Consider the following 19,452-nt stretch of genomic DNA (forward strand, 5'->3'; position numbering starts at 1 on the left):
ACAATAAGATGATTTTTGCAGAGCTCATTTTGACAAGATAAAAAGGGTATGTGTATGTTCTTTAGTCATATCAAAACACTACTCATGTGCGTGCATAAAATATACCTGCATGGTGGTTTCAGGTATACAGCTACCATTGGCGGTTCTTGTGTTAAATACACATAAGTACTATTAAAACAATATATTTACAGTTTGTAAAATACATACGGATATCTATGGAAGCAGCAATAACAATCCATATTCAAGTATAATTTGCCAACGTTTGATTCATATCAGATACACAAAGTGTAAGTAACCATAAAGTTTACTCTATTCCTCTCCTAGTTCACCATGCAGCCACTTACTTGCATGTAGTTTGGGACAAACTGAGAAATTTACATGGTGTAAATCCAGCTGACAGGACTCTCTGAATGGCAGCGCGAAAATAACGGTTCTAAAATAACGGTCGCCTAAAAAAAACTTACTCTGGGGGGTCAGATAGAATATTTTAAATTCACCAGTGAAAGGGTTAAAATCACCTGGGGGCAGAGTTTCCCGATCCACGTGTCACCCGATCCACAAATTCATGGATTCCTTATTGCATGAGCAATGTATGATATATTAATGCAGAACAGAACATTTTTATTCACAAACATGTCTGTATTTGTACAAAATCGCTGCACAATCATATAATTTCCAATTCAACAGACTCAAATTGAAAGGCATTTGTTTGTGGTTAGTAAGATACATGCATAACATTTATGCCATACATGGATAATTGTGCGTGCATCTATTAATCATTTTGAGTCTAATATCATCCCAAAGAATGTAGTCACCGGATGAGAAGCAGCGCCGCGTTTAGAACAACTCACAGGTATTGCACCCAATTTAAGACAGCAGTTCACAGTTTATATAGAAGTAGTTTTAATTTGTTAATAACAAAACAGAGCAAACGGAAAGAGAAAGCATGTTCTATGGCTATTATTAGCTCCCTATATAAAGCAAACAGACAGAAAAAGGTTGTGCGGAAAGATACACAATCTTACAGCCTTTGATAAAGTCATTATGAACCATAACAATAATTTGGGACAAATATAATGTGATTTTATGGTAAATTATGTAAGTGGCAGCAGGATTTGGAACAGCATCAAATCAAACTGTTAGCTGAAATATCCACAAAATAATAAAAACAACACTGGAAAAAAAAAAAAAAAAAGTTATTACATAATTTATCAAATCTGATTCAAACCACATGTGTTGCAAAAGTATTCATGCAATATTCAAACAAAGTTGAAACCAGCTGGCACAAAGAAATATCACAATATATACCAGTCTCCTCTGTCGCTGAGTTTATCTTATGCAATGGAGGAGTTCTAATTTGATCACTCTGCTCTAATCAGTCTGCCTGAAAAGACGTTTTGAGAAAAAAAAAATCCAGTTTGCCTGCAGTCTGGACATAGCCTAAGTCTAATAGAGAAAAAACAATAGGATCAATCATGATCCCTCAAGCAGTAAATGCCCATACACAGCTCATCATTTAAACTTACATTTACTCATTTAAACCTCTTTAAACAGAATTCCATAAGGACGAATTGACATCTCCACAATCTCTCTCTCTTTATCAGGCGGGGTTCCCGCAGGAATCTCTATCAGCCAATATTCCTGTCTGGCACATACTTTTCTCATTTTTGGATTGATTCTGTTCTGCAGAAGCACATCATAGATTTTTCCAGTCTCTTCACATGTAACATTGCGGGTGTAACGAGTAGCCTCCTTTATGTCATACGTTGAATAGATTCCTCTGCCGTACACTTGTCCAGGGCCTGGTATGTAATGAGACTCAATGATGGCTTTAGCGCTATTCATTCCAGTTCCATGATAAGAGACGGGCCACTCGCCATCCACTGAGTAACTCCTCCATCCATCCGTGCCCAACCAGGCATTTCCATCTGGATACTTATCCAGGACCTTGATGGCAATACGTTTCCACCCACAGGGGCGTGTGTACGGCTCATTTCCACGCTTACATATTGAGTCATCCTTTAAATCTGTGTAATCAAAATCAAACTTTGGGTCTAGAAATTTGTCTATGTCTACAAACAACTCGTCACAAAAACAACGTAATGAGTCTGTTTCATCTAAAGCTTGCTTTGTAACAAAGGTAGTTGGCAAAAAATTAAATATATTGAGTTTATTATCATCCTTTGTTTCCTCTGTCAAATACTTGACAGTAGCACCAGTGAAGGTGGAGAGAGCCTGGAGAACAACATTGCTGTGCACTAGAGACATTCTTGATGTGGCTTTGCCTCGATGATAAGAAATGAGAAACCTCTGCTCAGTCAGCTATTTATACTCACTCAAATATGATGAAATTATTTTTTGTGTGTGTGTAATTCCAGGCTGTTGGACCAGGGAGGCTAAAATCAATATTTGCAGGTGTTATTCTGGCAAAGAGGGCAAATCTGTAAAGAGCACAAGAGATTGTTAATGTTTTAGTAGTTTATCCCATTTCAGTTAAAAACATGACCACTTGAAGTGAAGTATGATTAAGAATATGCCATTTTAAAATACCCCTAGGCCTCCTTGAAACAAATAGCCAAATCAATATTACCATGAACACTGCACATTTTACTAATGTGGCCACTATTTTTATAAAATGAGGGAACAAATTCTTAGTTCATGACCACAATTTAATTGAAATGAGTGAACGAATTAGTAAGTTCTGAGAAACGTCAGTAAATGAACAAAACACTTTAGTTAATATTAAAAAAGATCTGCGAGGTTACAAAACGCAAATCTTTGCATGACAGTTAACTTTGAGGTGTCAGTGCGATCATTTGCATTTTACTTAAAATACTCCGTCATTTTTGCTCATACAGATAAGAGTAATACATCTTTCAAATCTGTAAAAGGTCTACTTTTATTTGTGTGCACTCACAATAACCAGGGATGGATTAACGCAATGGCCTACAAGGCACATGCCCAGGGCACTAGATCAGAGAGGAGCCCAGCCGAAAAACTGCTCTTCCCAGAACCATTTCAACCCCTCAGATTATTGAGTTAAGTGGATTTTGAATGCAGCTTCCAAAAGACAAAAATAGCAGTATAATATATATATATATATATATTTTTTTTTTTAATATTTATGTCCAGTGCAGCACATCACCAGCTGCTAAATTCAAACCTGCATTCGCGCTTTGGCTGGCGCTGAGCCAGAGATAGACGTGTTTTACCGCACTGTGCATTATAAGCAATCACACACAATTCTGTTGAGCTTATGAATTCAGTGGCCAATCAGAGGGGTTCAGATGATTCATCGCTAAAACACCTGTGTTTTGTTTGGTACGCATGCTCGCTGACTGAATTCTGTCTCTCTGGCAAATATCTCTCATCAGAAACAACAAATGCAGATGTGCATACGAATGTAAGTAAGAGATTTATTATGTAAACAGCTTCATTGATTATAATGGGAGTTTTTAAACCAGCGGTTCCGAATCCCAGTCCTCGAACCATGATTTGATCACTCCACTTTAATCAGTCTGCCTGAAAAGATGTTTTGAGAAAAAAAAAATCCAATTTGCCTACAGTCTGGACATAGCCTAAGCCTAATGGAGAAATGCATAGAAAAACAACAGTAAGATTGATCATGATCCCTCTAGAGGTCTTCACAGAGTACCCGAGACCCAAGGACCCGGGCCCCGTATGGGTTCGGGTCTATATTTTAAATGTTCAGCCAGGTCCGGGTCTGTTTAAAATTGTGTGTGATTCCAGAGTCAATCGGAGAACACTGCACCTGCCAGTGATCGGTGTCAGTCAGAACTTTGCATGTATTTTGTACTTTGCAGTTTGTAAAATTAGAATGAGAAAAGTGTGAGTGGGAAATAAGGTGGAAAAAAAAACATGTGACCTCAGCCTTAGACATTAATGTTAGTACTTCAAGCAGACAGAATCAAGCTGTCTCATGCGAATTCCTCCTTTAACTAGGTGGAGCTCTAAGCATATTGTTTTGAATTGTTTTCTTTTATGAGAGATGCACCTGTTATTGTACACACAGGCACAGTGGCGTAGTGCAGGATATACACAGGTATACAGCGTATACCCACTTCTTTATCAGTCTGCTTTGCTCACCCACTTCTAAATCCACTATGATACGCATCATTCAGTAGCGTCTCACAAAAATCAAAGCCAAAATCATGACAGTCCACCAAATGAATAGCTAATCCCAATCGCATGTGAATACATGCAAAACTTTTCTAAAAACACCCAGTAAAGACAATGATGCGGTCAGGACCATGGCGCCGGCTTCCTTTGAAATATGATTGCGCCCGTGCCCACTTCATCCCTCACCCCAGTCAGAGAGGATGCCAATTAGGGCTGTCAAAAAAAATCGAATTTCAAATATTCAGCGATTTTAAAATAAAAACTCACATTGGAACGTTGCATTCGAATTTTAGGTGTGCTTTAAGGAGGCAGCCTTATCAGTGGCACACAAGATGCAATGACAATGTGTTGTTGTTGCATTACAATATTTCTTGTTAGTCTATCCAACTGAAGCCACTAGATGCGGCGCTGGTGCGTTGTTCACTAAAAATATTGCGGAAAAAGAGAACATAAATGCGGAGAACATCTCTTTTACGTCAAAAGAGAAACTAAGCTGTTCACGCAGAGCACATTATTTCCTGTATTTTCTAGAGGGACATCTATCATCACTGCACTTGTACGAGACACATAATTAGAAAACTATGTAAAATAATGCAAGTTAAACTTTGAAAAAACATATCTTGAGACTTTATGGTGTTTTTTTTCCCCATCCCACTGCATCTCATGTTTTTAAATGAAAAAAGTGCTCTGTCTGATTGGCTTTCGGTCCTTTGTATTAAACTCATACAATTAACGCTTGTCAAGCGCCAAATGCGAGTAAAAATTGGCTTTGACCAGTATATGTAACAGCGTCAGTCGCCAGTTGGCGGGTAAAACTTTTCCAAAATATAACAATGCAATGTAGTTAGCACTAACAGCCAGTTTTTAAAGAGATTCGCTGCTTCTGACGTAAGCGAATAAAATAATCTTTTCCGAAGACAAGATCATCGTGATTAGCTATTCTGTCATAAGCGGCAAGACCACCCTGCTGAAAAAAAACAGCTAAAACCAGCATGACCAGCCTGGCCAGGCTGGGAGACCAGCTAAAAATCAGCTACTTCCAGCTTAAACCAGCTAAGACCAGCCAACCAGCCTATGGCTGGTTTTAACCGAAACTGTTTTTTTAAAGCTGATGACACGCCTGCCTTGAGAGGTTTGGCATGACATGCAGCGGCACCGTCTCAGTCTCTGTTCGGCGCAGCTAAAACAATTATAATGCTGAAGATGAGGTACAATTCATATTTCTTCATTAAATAACTTACAAAGTAATTTGAAAACCTTATGTGAGATGTAATTTCACGAAAAGCGCAAATGAATGACCATGTGCTCTCTCTCTTTCTCTTCAAAGTGCGCAAATGGCTTCCAATCACCACGTCGCGTCTGACTACAAGCGAGCTGCACAGTTGACTCAGGAATTGTTACTTGCAAAGTTGTGAAGCTGACAGTGAACGATAAATAAAGGTATTGTCTATAAAAAAAAAACAGTCGGCTCACAATCGCCTGAACGAGTCGTCAGGAATTTGAATCTTTTTCTGTTACGGCTATACATCACGAAGTACCACAGTTGCATAAAGCTTGTTTCTGCGTCAACCAAAGCGAACGCGCAGCGGAGCGTATCACTGGCAAAGTTTAAATGCTGCTGAAGGGCTGCACTGAACCCAACGGCCAGCGTAGCACTTTCCGCGTTCGGTGTGAAAGCCACCTTAATGCATTATACAATGTTGAAGTTTACAACATAGAGGTGTGCCCGGGTCGCTTACGTAAAGCAAATTGTGAGCACTTTCCAGGTAGTCAGTGCTAACTTGTCGATCAGCCACTTCAGCCATTTCATCATCAGACTCCGGCTCGAATTGGTATGGTAAAATCGATGCCATCTTTTCTATTTATTGACAAGTATCCAGGGCCGTCATTCAGTTATGGCAGTGGGCGTTTAGTTTTCCAACACGCACTGTACGCGGTAAAACAATCATAAAGGACTGCGCCATCTGACCAATCACAGCAGTGAGGGCTCACAGAAAGGAGGGGTTGAGAGAGACTGATTCTTTGAACTGCTTCGTACGAGTCATTTATGAATCATTTAGAAATGAGGTCAAATTAAATCTATTTTTGGAGAAAACTAAAGTGTTTTTTGACCTTGCATACATGTAAACCTGTTTTAGATGTCTCATAAAACAATATTAGCAACCTTTAAAATGGAATAATAGGAGCACTTTAAAGCGTTCAAGCTGCACAAGGTTGCGGTCTAGTAGTGCGTTCCACGAGCAGTGCATCTGCAGCAGTGCAGAGATCGTTTTCGTCTGTACTGCACGTGCAGAATTAAAGTGACAGCGCATTGTTTGCGGTAAATATGAACATGGATTGACACGAAAATGTCATAATTACGCTATAAATGCATATAATTAAAGTCTACTGTGTTTCACAGTCAACACAAATGGGTTTTTGACTAGGTTTAAATAAAAATAGATAAACAAGGCAATAACAGATGGCATTCGTGGAGGTAGGAAAAAAAAGTTCTTTATTAACAGCAGGATTGCTTGTAATAAATATTTAAATGCAAAAGAAAAGGCAGCAGAACTGACCGTTTCTGTCAATGGTAAGTTTTAATTTGGAATGTTTGTGATAACGTAAGAAAAGTAGTTTAAATGTTTTGCCACTTGCATGAGCAACTTAATATATAAATGTAGAAGTAAATGCAAAAGTAAAAAGCATTGAATAATGTGTTGCTTATATTTATTGCGTTTAAACATGTCTATGGAAGATTACTGTACTGTTACTGTACTGTGTAAAAAAAAAAAGAATCACAATGTTGAAAAAGCATTTTCAAAAACAATGTTTGGATTTGAAATCAAAGCAATGGACAAATGTGTTTATGGAAATAAGGCTTGTGCTGTGTAAGCTGTTGTGCAATAATTGCACAATTATAAAAAAATGCACTGCACGATCAAACATTTAGGTAAGATAAATATATATTTTTGAAAAATGTCTAAAAAATGCTCCCCTCCACCCCTCAAACTGAAAAACTCCCCTCTCACAAGAGCCAACTTAAGAGGCGAATTCCCCCATTAAAAAAAACAAAAACAAAAAATCAGGCCATGAATAATACTCCAAAATCCTGATTGGAGTATCACTATAAATAATTCTACATGATAAAAAAAGAGAGCTTTAAAAAGATTGGTATCGGTGACAGATGGTTTTTAAAAACCATTGTTCGCACCAAAAAAACACGTCATGGTTTACTACAGCTTTACTGTAGAATCACTACAATATAACTGTAGTAAAACCATGGTATCAGAACCATGGTTTTTTAAAACCATTGATTGCACCAAAAAACCACGGATACTACAGTCATGGTTAACTACAGTTTTACTATAGTAAAACCATGGTTAATTTTCATAAGGGAGGTACTCAGTCCTACTTTTCCAAACGCACTACATGGATACATTGAATAGCAAATAAACTAAATGCATTTATGGGCACTTTATTTTTGCAATAAGAGTTTTTAATATTGAGTTTCTCTGTCTTTCTGTAATTCTGATGTGTTCAACATGTGAACTTAAGTAAAACTGTATTATGCAGAAATGCTGATGCTCGTATTGATACAGTATTACATTAAAGCTGTCCGTAGATGCATGAAGCTGCTGAGTAATATTTCTGCCTCAAAAAGTTAAGAGCACACAATAAGAAACACTGTTTGAGTATCACAGACTCATTAATAAACAGTAAAATGAGAAACAATCATTTCACACAATGTGACAACAATATTACAATGTGCAGCTCTTTGTAATTCACTGACAAAGACACACTTGATCATCTGTTTGATCACAACATAAAGAGGATTAAATAAAATTATCAAAGTAACTTCAGCACAGCCTTAAAGTCTCAGGAGCTCAAAGTGACGACACTCATATATGAAAACAACTAAAGAAAGTTGAAACGCTCACCTCAAATAATACTTGTAGAGCTTTCTGTTTCCTCTTGTAGAGCTTTCTGTTTCCCTGAACCGCTGTGTCGAACAACGGCTTTCGTAAAACAAGTGAAACCTGCTTCCTGCTTTCTTTTAGAAGAATCAGAAGAATGACAGTCAGACGTCAGTGTGCACACATACACATTGTTGGTTTTTATGTTTTACGTGGACTCTCCATAGGCGTAATGGTTTTTATACTGCACGAACTGTATTTTATGTTGCCCTACACCAACCCTACCTCTAAACCAACTCCTCAGAGAAAACTTTATACATTTTTAGATCTTCAAAAAACACCATTTAGTATGTTTTTAAAAGCCTTTTGAAATACGTTTCCACGTAAACCACCTTTACACTGTAATACCTATGTCTTACCAATGTTATTATAAATTTGTGTTCTTATAACGCACATAAACACACACACACAGATTCTGGACCAGTCTCCAGTAACAGTAAGCTCTGTGGGTACTGATGGCATTCCCATTGCATGCTGTTTGACTGATATTTTTATGCATAAATTTGTGGTTATTCCACTTAATTTGTTGGGGAGATATGATGCATCAACGGATAACTACTATATATTAATTAGAGTTGGGGTACTTGGTCTCATACTCAGACTCGAGTCCGGTCTCGAGTACAATTTTTAGGCAACTCGGAATTGTCACGGACTTGGATGAATTTTTACTCTGACTTGACTCTGACTCACGCCTTTCTGTGTCCAGAGACAGTTGACGGAAATGTCATTGACTTGATGCATTATCACGAAAGTGATATTCAGTATTTGCATGTGTCTTGTCCAGTAGGCTACTTGAAAGCCGACAGGTTTATGTGCGCACACACTCAAAGCGTGCTCACATAACGAGCCTCTCAGTCAGTGTGCGAATGCCAAGTTCCCCAGCAAACACAGAACGTTCCCCTATGGTTCTCGTATGTTTATTTTTTTGGGGGGGAACCAAATGAGAACGTTCTAGGAACGTTCCCTGTATGTTCTCTTTTTAATAACAGGTTATTTTTTGGTTTAAGTCTAAAAATAACCTTCCCAGAACGTTCCCTGCAGATTATTTTTGGTTTTATTTTTATAACCTACACAGAAAGTTCCCAGAACATTCCCTGCAGGTTATTTTTAGGCTTTATTTTTATAACCTACAGGGAACATTCCCAGAACGTTCCCTGCAGGTTATGTTTTGGTTTAATTTTATAACCTAAAAAGAACCTTCCCAGAACGTTCCCTGGAGGTTATTTTTAGTTGTCATATCCATGTAAACTAATAAAAACTTTGCAGATGTTTCTGATTATTCTAATGCTAAAATGTATATTTTTTTTCATCATAAACACACTATTTTTTTGCAGAATTTCATGTCTGAAATAAGCGTTTAATAAAGTGTAGACATCAAAGTGGTCAAATCGCATTATAATGATAATATAATTCCAAATTTATAGCTAAAATTAAGCCAAGGTTAAGCATAGTCAGAAAATCATATCATAAACACTGGGTTTATTGTTATATTTCTTTTCTGTGTGCCTCTGATCTGCACGCGCTTCTCCAGCACGTGCTTAATCCTGCCTTCCACCGAAAGCCGCGCACTCGCGTAATTTAAAAATTAACGGTCATTTCGTTTTACTGACTGACTAACATTCGTTGATTTATCTCTTTAATGAATAATTACTTATAATTAATATTGTAAATAGTAAATATTGTGATTTCAAGGAAATTTGACATGTCTAATTGAAGGAACATGATGTTAACGTAGAAGTTTTTGTGTACTGACCAAAAGAGAGAAGCACATCGTCGTTAATTCAGTGGTAAGAAACGAATGTAATATTATTCTAAAGTCAAATAAATGTTATTTGTTTTCAATGTCCGTAAAAATAAAATTCATTATTATTTGGTGCTTTAATAAACAAAATCTGGGTTATGGTACTAATCTTACATATTAACGAATAAGACAAATCCGTAACACTTTAGAATACGGTTCCGTCATTAGTGAATAACTACACAGGAAAAAATAACTAATGCACTATTAACATTCTAGTAACTACTATTAACTACCAAGAAACTCTGATTAACGTATCAGTAAGTAATAGAACTCAGTTGTACATAGTAGTTCACTATTAGCTAATTAGTAACTACTATTTTTTCCTATCTCCCAGAAAACTACTAAGAACTACTATATACATGTTCATAATTAATGTGAATAATGCAAAATGTACAATTAATTCTAAAGTGAAGATCATGGTAACCCACTAGTAATAATTTGGGTGTTACCAAATTTCAGAAGGAAATACTAATTATTTGGATCCGTATTCTAAAGTGAAGGTCATAATAACTCCTTAGTAACAAAAGCTTATATATACCTCAATAGCTTACAATGATTTCAGTCATTACAAGAGAGTTGTCATGATCTTCACTTTACAATACGGATCCAAAAAATTTGTAATTCCTTCTAGGTATTTGGTATTACCTGAGTCATTACTAGTGGGTCACCATGATCTTTACTTAAGAATTAATACATTTTGCATCATTCATATTAATTATGAACCTGTATATAGTAGTTCTTAGTAGATCTTTGGGAGATATGAAAAAAATAGTAGTTACTGATTAGCTAATAGTGAACTGCCACTTTCAACTGAGCACTATTACTTACTGATTTGTTAATCAGAATATCTTGTTAGTCAATAGTAGTTACTAGAATGTTAATAGTTTATTAGTTATTTGTTCCTGTGTAGTTATTCACTAATGACGGAACTGTATTCTAAAGTGTTTCAGACAAATCTATCATATTAAAGGATAATTTAATCTCATTTAATGCTCCTTATAATGGTTAAATGTGCTATAAATATCTGTAAGGATTAAACAATAGTTTAAAACAAGACATGGTTTGTAGTAGTAATTATTTTGGGCCACATCCGTCCGTCTTCCATGCCGCTTACTACGGGACACGGGAGTGCTGACATACGGCAGCAGTATTGGAGTGAAGAGGTTAGGAGAACGTTCTGGGAACCTTCAGAGAACTTTCAGGGAACCTTCCAGGAACATAAATAGAATGTTCCCTATTGGTTAGCCAGGAAAGTTTTCTTAACGTAAATAGAACGTTCTGGGAACCTACAGGGAACATTCCGGGAACTGTCACGGATCTGGTCGGTGTTTTGCGGACTATCCACCACCAGATGTCACTCTCACCTTTTCATGCTCTCTGACTGTTGCTTTGCATTTTGGACTGCATCTCCCATCCTCCACCGCGCTGATTGCGTCAGCCCCCATGACCAATCAGGCGCTCTATAAAACCCCGGACTTCCTTGTACACTGCACGGAGTGTTGTATTGTTGTTATTTTGTCTATGTTTCCTAGTTTCCTAAGTTCCCTGGTTGGTATTCGCGCCTGGTTTATCGTGTTCGACTCATCGCCGCCTGCCATTTGGACTCTCGCTCTGGTTATTGGACTATTCTCTCTCGGATCGCCCCTATGGATTATGCTCGCTACTGTTTTGACCCTGCCTGCCTGACCATGTATCTGTCTCGTCCTTCTAATAAAAGCTTGCACGTGGATCCGCTCGCCTCTCGTCTCTCACTCCCTGTAACAGAACACTCCGGCCCAACAGGATCCAGCAGCTTTTCACCCGGACAATCTTCCGATGTGGACACAGACCTGATTTTAGCCAGGATCAAACAGAGACAACATACACTCAAACAATACATCCGTGAATTTTTGGCCATTTCAAACTATTCTACCCTCCCGGACTGTATTATTATTGAACTGTTTGCCGATGGCGTCAATGAGCCGCTAAGAGCGAGAGTGAGACGTGAGGGTCCGCGCTCATCATTAGCCGCATTTATGAACTTTGCGTTGCTGTGTGCGGGTTCGCCGTGTACTGTGGGGGTCGCGAAAGACGAACGCGACAACGCGGACATGGCAGCCAAGCTACAGCTGTTGTTCCTGTGTCAAGTCAGGTTAAAGCTGTGTTTCCTGTGTCAAGTCAAGTCAGAGCTATCGCCCCTATCTCAAGTCAAGTTACCGCCATCTTTCCTGAGCCAAGCACTGACAAGATGGCTGCCACGCCAGAGCCACCGCACAAGATGGCTGCCACGCCAGAGCCACCGCACAAGATGGCTGTCACGCCAGAGCCACCGCACAAGATGGCTGCCACGCCAGAGCCACCGCACAAGATGGCTGCCATGCCAGAGCCACCGCACAAGATGGCTGTCACGCCAGAGCCACCGCACAAGATGGCTGCCACGCCAGAGCCACCGCACAAGATGGCCGCCGTCTCCAAGCCACTCCACAAGATGGCCGCCATTCCTGAACCTGTGGTCAGCACCCGGACGCCACCTGTGGTCATGATGGCCCACGTGCTGGACACACCTCTAGTGACGGTATGGGCAGCTAAAATGGCGCTCCTTCATGCTGCGGCGGCTACCCCGGAGTCAAGTCAAGACACACCTGTTCTTCACGAGTCAAGTCATGTTACAGCTGTTGTTCCTGAGCCAAGCCATGTTGTTCAGGAGTCAAGTCCCGTTACAATGGATCCTCATGAGCCAAGCCAAGCTGCTGCTGTTTTTCCAGAGCCAAGTCAAGCTTCAGCCGCTGCTCCAGAGTCAAGTCAGGCTACGGCTGTAGCTTCCAAGTCCAGTCAAGCTTCCAAGTCCAGTCAAGCTTCCAAGTCCAGTCAAGCTTCCAAGTCCAGCAACGTCAAGGCTGTTGTTCCTGAGCCAAGTGAAGTCATTGTTAATCTTCACAAGCCAAGTGAAGTCAGGGGCGTTCCTCCTGAGTCAAGCAAAGCCACAGCCGTGGTTCCGGAGTCAAGTAAAGTCAATGATCCTCACAAGTCAGGTCAAGTCACCGTTGATCCTCATAGGCCAAGTCAAATCACCGCTGATCTCCAAGAGTCAAGTCAGTTCACTACTGAGCTTCACGAATCAAGTCAAGTCACGGCCAATCTCCACGAACTAAGTCAAACCACAGCTGATCTTCATAAGCCAAAGGAAGTTATTACTGCTGTTCCAGAGCCAAGTCACGTCTAATCTGACCTTCCAGAGCCCCGACACATCTCGTCTATCTGTCCAGAGCCTCACCATGTCCCGCCTGACGGCCCAGAGTCAAGTCACGTCTCGTCTGACCGCTCAGAGTCAAGCCACGTCCTGCCTGACCACTCTGAGTCAAGTCACGTCCCGCCTGACGGCCCAGAGCCTCTCCATGTTTCATCAGACCTCCCAGTGCCTCGTCATGTCTCGTCTATTCGTCCAGAGCCAAGTCACGTCTCGTCTGACCTTCCAGAGCCGTGCCATGCCTCGTCTGATATCCCACGATCATGGCCTATCATGATAGCCGGTGTACTGGACCCACCACAACCTCCCGCTGCTGCTCTACCTTTAATGGCGGTTGCCATCTGGTGTGTGTGGGCTGCACACTGTGCCCCTGAGGTCACCTCTGTTCACAAATCAACCCCTGAGGCCACGTCTGTTCACCAGTCTGCTCCAGAGTCCCCCTCTGATCTCAAGCCTGCTGCAGAGCTTTCGTCTGGTCTCCAGCCAGCTCCAGAGCTCCCGTCTGGTCCCAAGCCTGCTCCAGAGCTCCCGTCTGGTCACAAGCCTGCCCCAGAGCTCCCGTCTGGTCACAAGCCTGCCCCAGAGCTCCCGTCTGGTCACAAGCCTGCTCTAAAGCTCCCCTCGGTCGGAGAAGTCGCGCCAATACCTCCTGAGGTGTCAGCTACGGCTGTAGATCCTCCCTTGGAGGTGGCATCCCCTTACAAGCTCTCTGCTTCTCCCCCTATTCTGTTTGCCTCCTCTATCTCTGCTTTCCCCAGGTTCCAGACTATGATGCGGGTTCCTGTTCCACCTCAAAGGGCTGCTGCGCCTCCTGTTCCGCCCTGGAGGGCTGCTCCGCCTCCTATTCCGCCCCGGAGGGCTCCTGCGCCTCCTGTTCCGCCCCGGAGGGCTCCTGCGCCTCCTGTTCCGCCCCGGAGGGCTGCTCCGCCTCCTGTTCCGCCCTGGAGGGCTGCTGCGCCTTCTCCCCCTATTCTGTCTACCTCCTCTGTCCCTGCTTTCCCCAGGTCCCAGACCGAGACACGGATTCCTGTTCCGCCCTGGAGGGCTGCTCCGCCTCTTGCTCCGCCTCGGAGGGCTCCTGCGCCTTCTGCTCCACCCTGGAGGGCTCCTGCTCCGCCTCCGCCCTGGAGGGCCTTTGCCCAGCCGATTCTGCCTCAGTCTCCTGGCCCCCCCCACCGCTCCCCTGGACTGTTTTTTCTGCTTATTCGGTTGGAGCGTCTGGAAGCCGCTCCTTGGGGGGGGGCTATGTCACAGATCTGGTCGGTGTTTTGCGGACTATCCACCACCAGATGTCACTCTTACCTTTTCATGCTCTCTGACTGTTGCTTTGCATTTTGGACTGCATCTCCCATCCTCCACCGCGCTGATTGCGTCAGCCCCCGTGACCAATCAGGCGCTCTATAAAACCCCGGACTTCCTTGTACACTGCACGGAGTGTTGTATTGTTGTTATTTTGTCTATGTTTCCTAGTTTCCTAGTTTCCTAAGTTCCCTAGTTGGTATTCGCGCCTGGTTTATCATGTTCGACTCATCGCCGCCTGCCATTTGGACTCTCGCTCTGGTTATTGGACTATTCTCTCTCGGATCGCCCCTATGGATTATGCTCGCTACTGTTTTGACCCTGCCTGCCTGACCATGTATCTGTCTCGTCCTTCTAATAAAAGCTTGCACGTGGATCCGCTCGCCTCTCGTCTCTCACTCCCTGTAACAGGAACATTCCCAGAACGTAGTCTGTCTTAAGTAAGCCTGAACAGTTGGGAGAAATACTGATGCGTCAAAATATTTGATCTGTGCGTCAGATCTTAAAGCGACAGCATTGTCAACCGTGTCATAAATAGTAATCAAACAACAAAAGAAAAAGAGAAAATCACTCACTTTTCTTGACTGAATCACTTTAATAAGAATCATATTTAATGTATACAGTGAAGATTTTGCAGTGTTTTATTTTAACATTTATTACTTCAAGACATGTCTGTAGTCTGTAATAGCCTTTAAATAGACCTAACTAAAAAAAAAAAATGAAAAAAAAAAACTTTTATTTTTAGAAAGATTCTATTTTTTTTTTAAATATTATTTCAGTTGTATTCCTGATTAATATATTTATTTATCTTTTTACTTGTTTACTTGCCTTCAGTAAGGTTGAGAATGTTTAACCTACGTTAGTTGATTAGTTTTTGCTGTATTAAAATTATTATTTTTTAAACATGGTGGCTGTTTCTAGCTTCAAAGAAAAATAATTTTTCTAGCATCTTTGCAGTAATAGTTTTAACATGTCCAAAACCACCTTGGGTGTGCAATGGCAAATCATCAATTTTTCTTTATATAATGTAATTTATTGTAATTTAGGTAACTATAAATTGCTTTTAAAATGTGAGTTTGCTGTGACTTATGGAAAGTATATGTAGAGCTTTATACACAGTGTGCGTCATTGTAAAGACTAGGTTTTTCCCTCACAGCCTCATTTTCATCCATGAAAAAAGTCACATAAAACCCAAAACACACACAGCCACAATCAGAAATAAAAGAGGTGCATTTTCTGCTCTTAAGGTCCCATTCACCAAGATACCTACTCCTTTACCCCCACCCTTGACTTTATTCACTGACTTCGATTCAGCCTCATCTCCGACTTGATTATTTAAAGACTCGGACTCGACTTGAACCCAATACTAATATTAATATGCTAATATTTGGCCCACAGTTGACGCAGCTACATTTGCCATCTTGCCATCCCTCTGACCTAACCTACATCCTGTTTTGGAGCATTGTGTAAGCCGAACTGAAACTGCTGGCGTGTTGAGGTCACAGTACTAGCTGCCTTAAACCAGAATTCTGGGCAGAGCACAAATATAATGCAGGCTTCATTGACTTATAGCCTCATCAAGCTACATTAAAGCATACACATGATGTGTATTATAAACAGTACCCTATGTCCAAAGACAAAAATGAAGGCATAGCACCCATTATCTCTCTGTTGTCACAAGGTACAAATGTATACTGCTATTTTGGTAACACTTTACAGTAAGGTTCTCTTTATAAAAGGTTTATAAAGGTGTTCATTAATGAGTAATAACTCATTTACAAATACATATTAAATCATTTATAAGCACTGTCTTGTCTTTTCATGCCTTCTCATGCATGTTGATGCTTGTCATGATGCTTGCTTATTCCATAGGATACACTGTAAATTATTTGAACAGACATTTACAGTAAATTTCTGGCCAGTAGTTGAATTACTTTCACAGAAAGTTACTCTATGCACATTTTCAGTAAATTCCTGGCAACTAGTTACATTTAGTGGTATTACTGTGATGTAGCAGTATGCTCCTGTACAATTACAATGTAAACTGTAATAGTAATGCAACTCAATAGCCAATAATGTGCTGTTAATTTGCTGTAAAACTGGTTGTTAATTTAAAACTTTTGAATTAAAATTTACTATTGATTTATTGTAAAATACTGTAATTTTGAAGTTTTATCTGTTAATAAGATAAATATTCAGATTTAACACTGTAAAGAAAACATTTTGATGGCAGCACTGAAGTACCAGTTTGGACGTACACTGTAAAAAAAAAAAAAAAAATTGTTGAGTCAGCTTAAAATAATGTGTTACCCTGCTGTCTTAAAATTTTAAGTTTGGTCAACTAAAATAAGTTTATTCAACTTGAAATGTTAAGTTGTACTAAGTAACAACTTAGATATTTGTGTTTGCTAAACTTAACAGATGGGTAAGTAACCCAGCTGCCTTAAAATTTTAAGTTGATTCAACTCAAATATCTAAGTTGTCACTTAGTATAATTTAACTTATAATTTCAAGTTGAATAAACTGTTTTTCAGTTGACTGAACTTAAAATTTTTAAGGCAGCCAGGTTACAAATTATTTTAAGTTGACTCAACAAATTGTTTTTTGCAGTGTAGTTAGTAAGTTTTTAAAATGTTGGCAGGAGACATACAGATGTAATAAAAATGTTATAAAAACATTTCTGCAATGTTGTGAAAAAATGTATGTATAACGTTTAAAAAAAACATACATTTGTCGTATTAAATACGTCGGAAAAAAACGTTATCACAACCTTTTCACAACGTGAAAAAAAAAAGTTTTTACATTGTTGTGTTTGCTGGGAATCTAAAACTACTGCAATAACCGACAGCAGCAGCAATTCAGCAGCGTAACAGGTTTACTCCGCCAAGACCAAATACATTAACACTGTCATAAACATGACCATGATAAAATCTTCAGAGAATTGTCATGAAATAAATATTGTGGGAAGAAATTCCTGTGTGTCTTCAGCTGTGACTACAGGAAGAAGCAAACATGAAAAAGTAATTCAGGAAAGACACACAAACGTGCGAGATATATATATATATATATATATATATATACATACTGTAAATATACTGAACAGAAGAAGAGGAAAATAAACTTGCAGAAGATGTTGTTCTTTGTCACAGTGCAAATGTTGTGTATTTATCTGTGGGAAAGAGAATATAAACAGTGAATCTCTTTCTGCAGTGCAGCGCATCTGTTTTACATGCTGGACAGTGAATGTGATCTCTGGCTCTGAAACATCACTGGATAAAAAGCAGCAGGTTGTTTAGATCACAGTTTCTGTGCATTCAGAGCACATTCAAAAGAACATTTCTGTGGGTGAAATTAAATAAAACAAAAGCGTGAATCAAATGAAGTTATCACCCAGGTTGCAAACATTAGATTACAATTTATTGTGGCATCTGAGGATACCATTTTGTGCCAATAATTAATCTGGTAATCTTGTTTAATTAACTGTACAGAAAAACAATGGATGTCAATTCCTTAAGTGTCATCATTATCAGGTCCACACAAAATCTGCAGGAGCAGAACTCCACATAAAGCTCAGTTTCTGATTAATTAAAGCAGTCTATCTGATTTCTCTTACATCTAGCTTGAGACAAAGGTCAACAGAACCCATTATGATGGGTTACAATAATACAGAAAACTGCTGTCCTGTTATAGTTTTCATGTTCTCAAAGTATACACCCTAAAATTTAGGGTTTGATGAAACAGGCAACTGACTTTTTAAGCAAAATCACTTCCTCTTACTGTTTAAACAAGAAGTAAAAATACCCCCCTAAACATGTTTACTGTCATAAGGCATGTGATCATAATATATGTGTTACGGAGGGAACGAGGTGAGAAGCGGGCGGATCCAAACGCAAGCTTTTATTGACATGAGACAGAGAGATGGTCATATACAGGCAGGGTCGAACTCCGGCAAACAGGTATTGTGACGAGTCGGCTGCCTCCCCCCTAATTATCATCGTCACCCCGTCCGTAATCGCCGCCCTTCACCAGGCTCCCGACGGGAGTGGGTGTGCGAGAGAGGAGGGGCGCTGAAACAACCAGGTCTGGCGGCGTGTGATGAGGCACACCTGACGAGAATGAAGCCTCATCACCGCCGCTGTTAAAATGCCGAGCGGGCCTCTCCTCGGGAGACCGGTCTCTTCCCCGTGCATGCACGCTGGTGTCCTCGTGGGTCCAGGAAGGGAGCGTAGCGGGACTGAGCGCCGCTGATATGATGGACGAGCTGCCGGACCCGCGGTCTGGACGTGAAGCCGCACCCAGACGGCTGCGGGCCAGGATGCCGGGCCGATTTACCCACCTCAGGAGGTGCCGTAACGAAAGGTGGATGAAGCCGCTGAAGGAAGCCGCTACCCCTGGTGCTGCGAACCCCGGCGGGGAGTGAGTGTGGCCGCCGGACTCCGCCCCTTACCTGGACCCTTCCCTTCTGAACACTGCCCTTCCTTCACGGAACCCCTGCACGTCGAGGACACCAGATTCCCTATTTATTTTGGACACTTTTATTCCCCCTTTTTTGGACACTTTTGTTTATTGTTTAATAAAAGCCTCTCCGAGGCCTGACGCCACGCCCACTGTGTCTGTCGTTGTGCTCCGTCCCGTGACAGTATACAGAGGGCAAGACACAAGAGTAATCCACGAACAGGTGAGGGTTGATTAACGGCGAAAGTATACCACCAGGTAATCTGATATATATGCAAGAGACTCAGAGCAGGCTGCGAAACAGACAAGACAAGATCATTCAGGCAAGGATACAAGACCAGGATAAACAGACTAGAAACACGACTGAACTAGACTCAGTCTAAACGCAATAGAATACTCAGCCCTAAATAGTGGGAAGGGCTTCGAATTTATAGTAAGTCTGATTGGATACACCTGTGCATAATAAGTGAGGTGGAGCATGGGAAATGTAGTCCAGGGTGTAGTGCAACAGTCTGTGTAATGTGAAATGGCAAGGCGACCTCTGGTGGTGAGCGGACTGATGAACAGGACCAGAT

The 19,452-nt window shown here is 40.7% G+C and overlaps 1 protein-coding gene across 1 annotated transcript; it reads right to left on the reverse strand.

The window, feature by feature from the left end:
• Window positions 1-667: 667 nt before the first annotated feature.
• Window positions 668-8,163, reverse strand: LOC127164248 (uncharacterized). The gene is made up of 2 exons (XM_051108084.1): window positions 8,061-8,163; window positions 668-2,441 (listed from the first exon to the last, which is right to left on the reverse strand). Exon 2 carries the CDS (start codon window positions 2,266-2,268, stop codon window positions 1,537-1,539), a length of 732 nt encoding a protein of 243 aa, XP_050964041.1. The 5' UTR covers window positions 2,269-2,441; window positions 8,061-8,163; the 3' UTR covers window positions 668-1,536.
• Between the last annotated feature and the right edge of the window lie 11,289 nt (window positions 8,164-19,452).

This window comes from Labeo rohita, chromosome 4 (genome assembly GCF_022985175.1).
Source record: "Labeo rohita strain BAU-BD-2019 chromosome 4, IGBB_LRoh.1.0, whole genome shotgun sequence".
NCBI classification, from domain to species: Eukaryota; Metazoa; Chordata; class Actinopteri; order Cypriniformes; family Cyprinidae; genus Labeo; species Labeo rohita.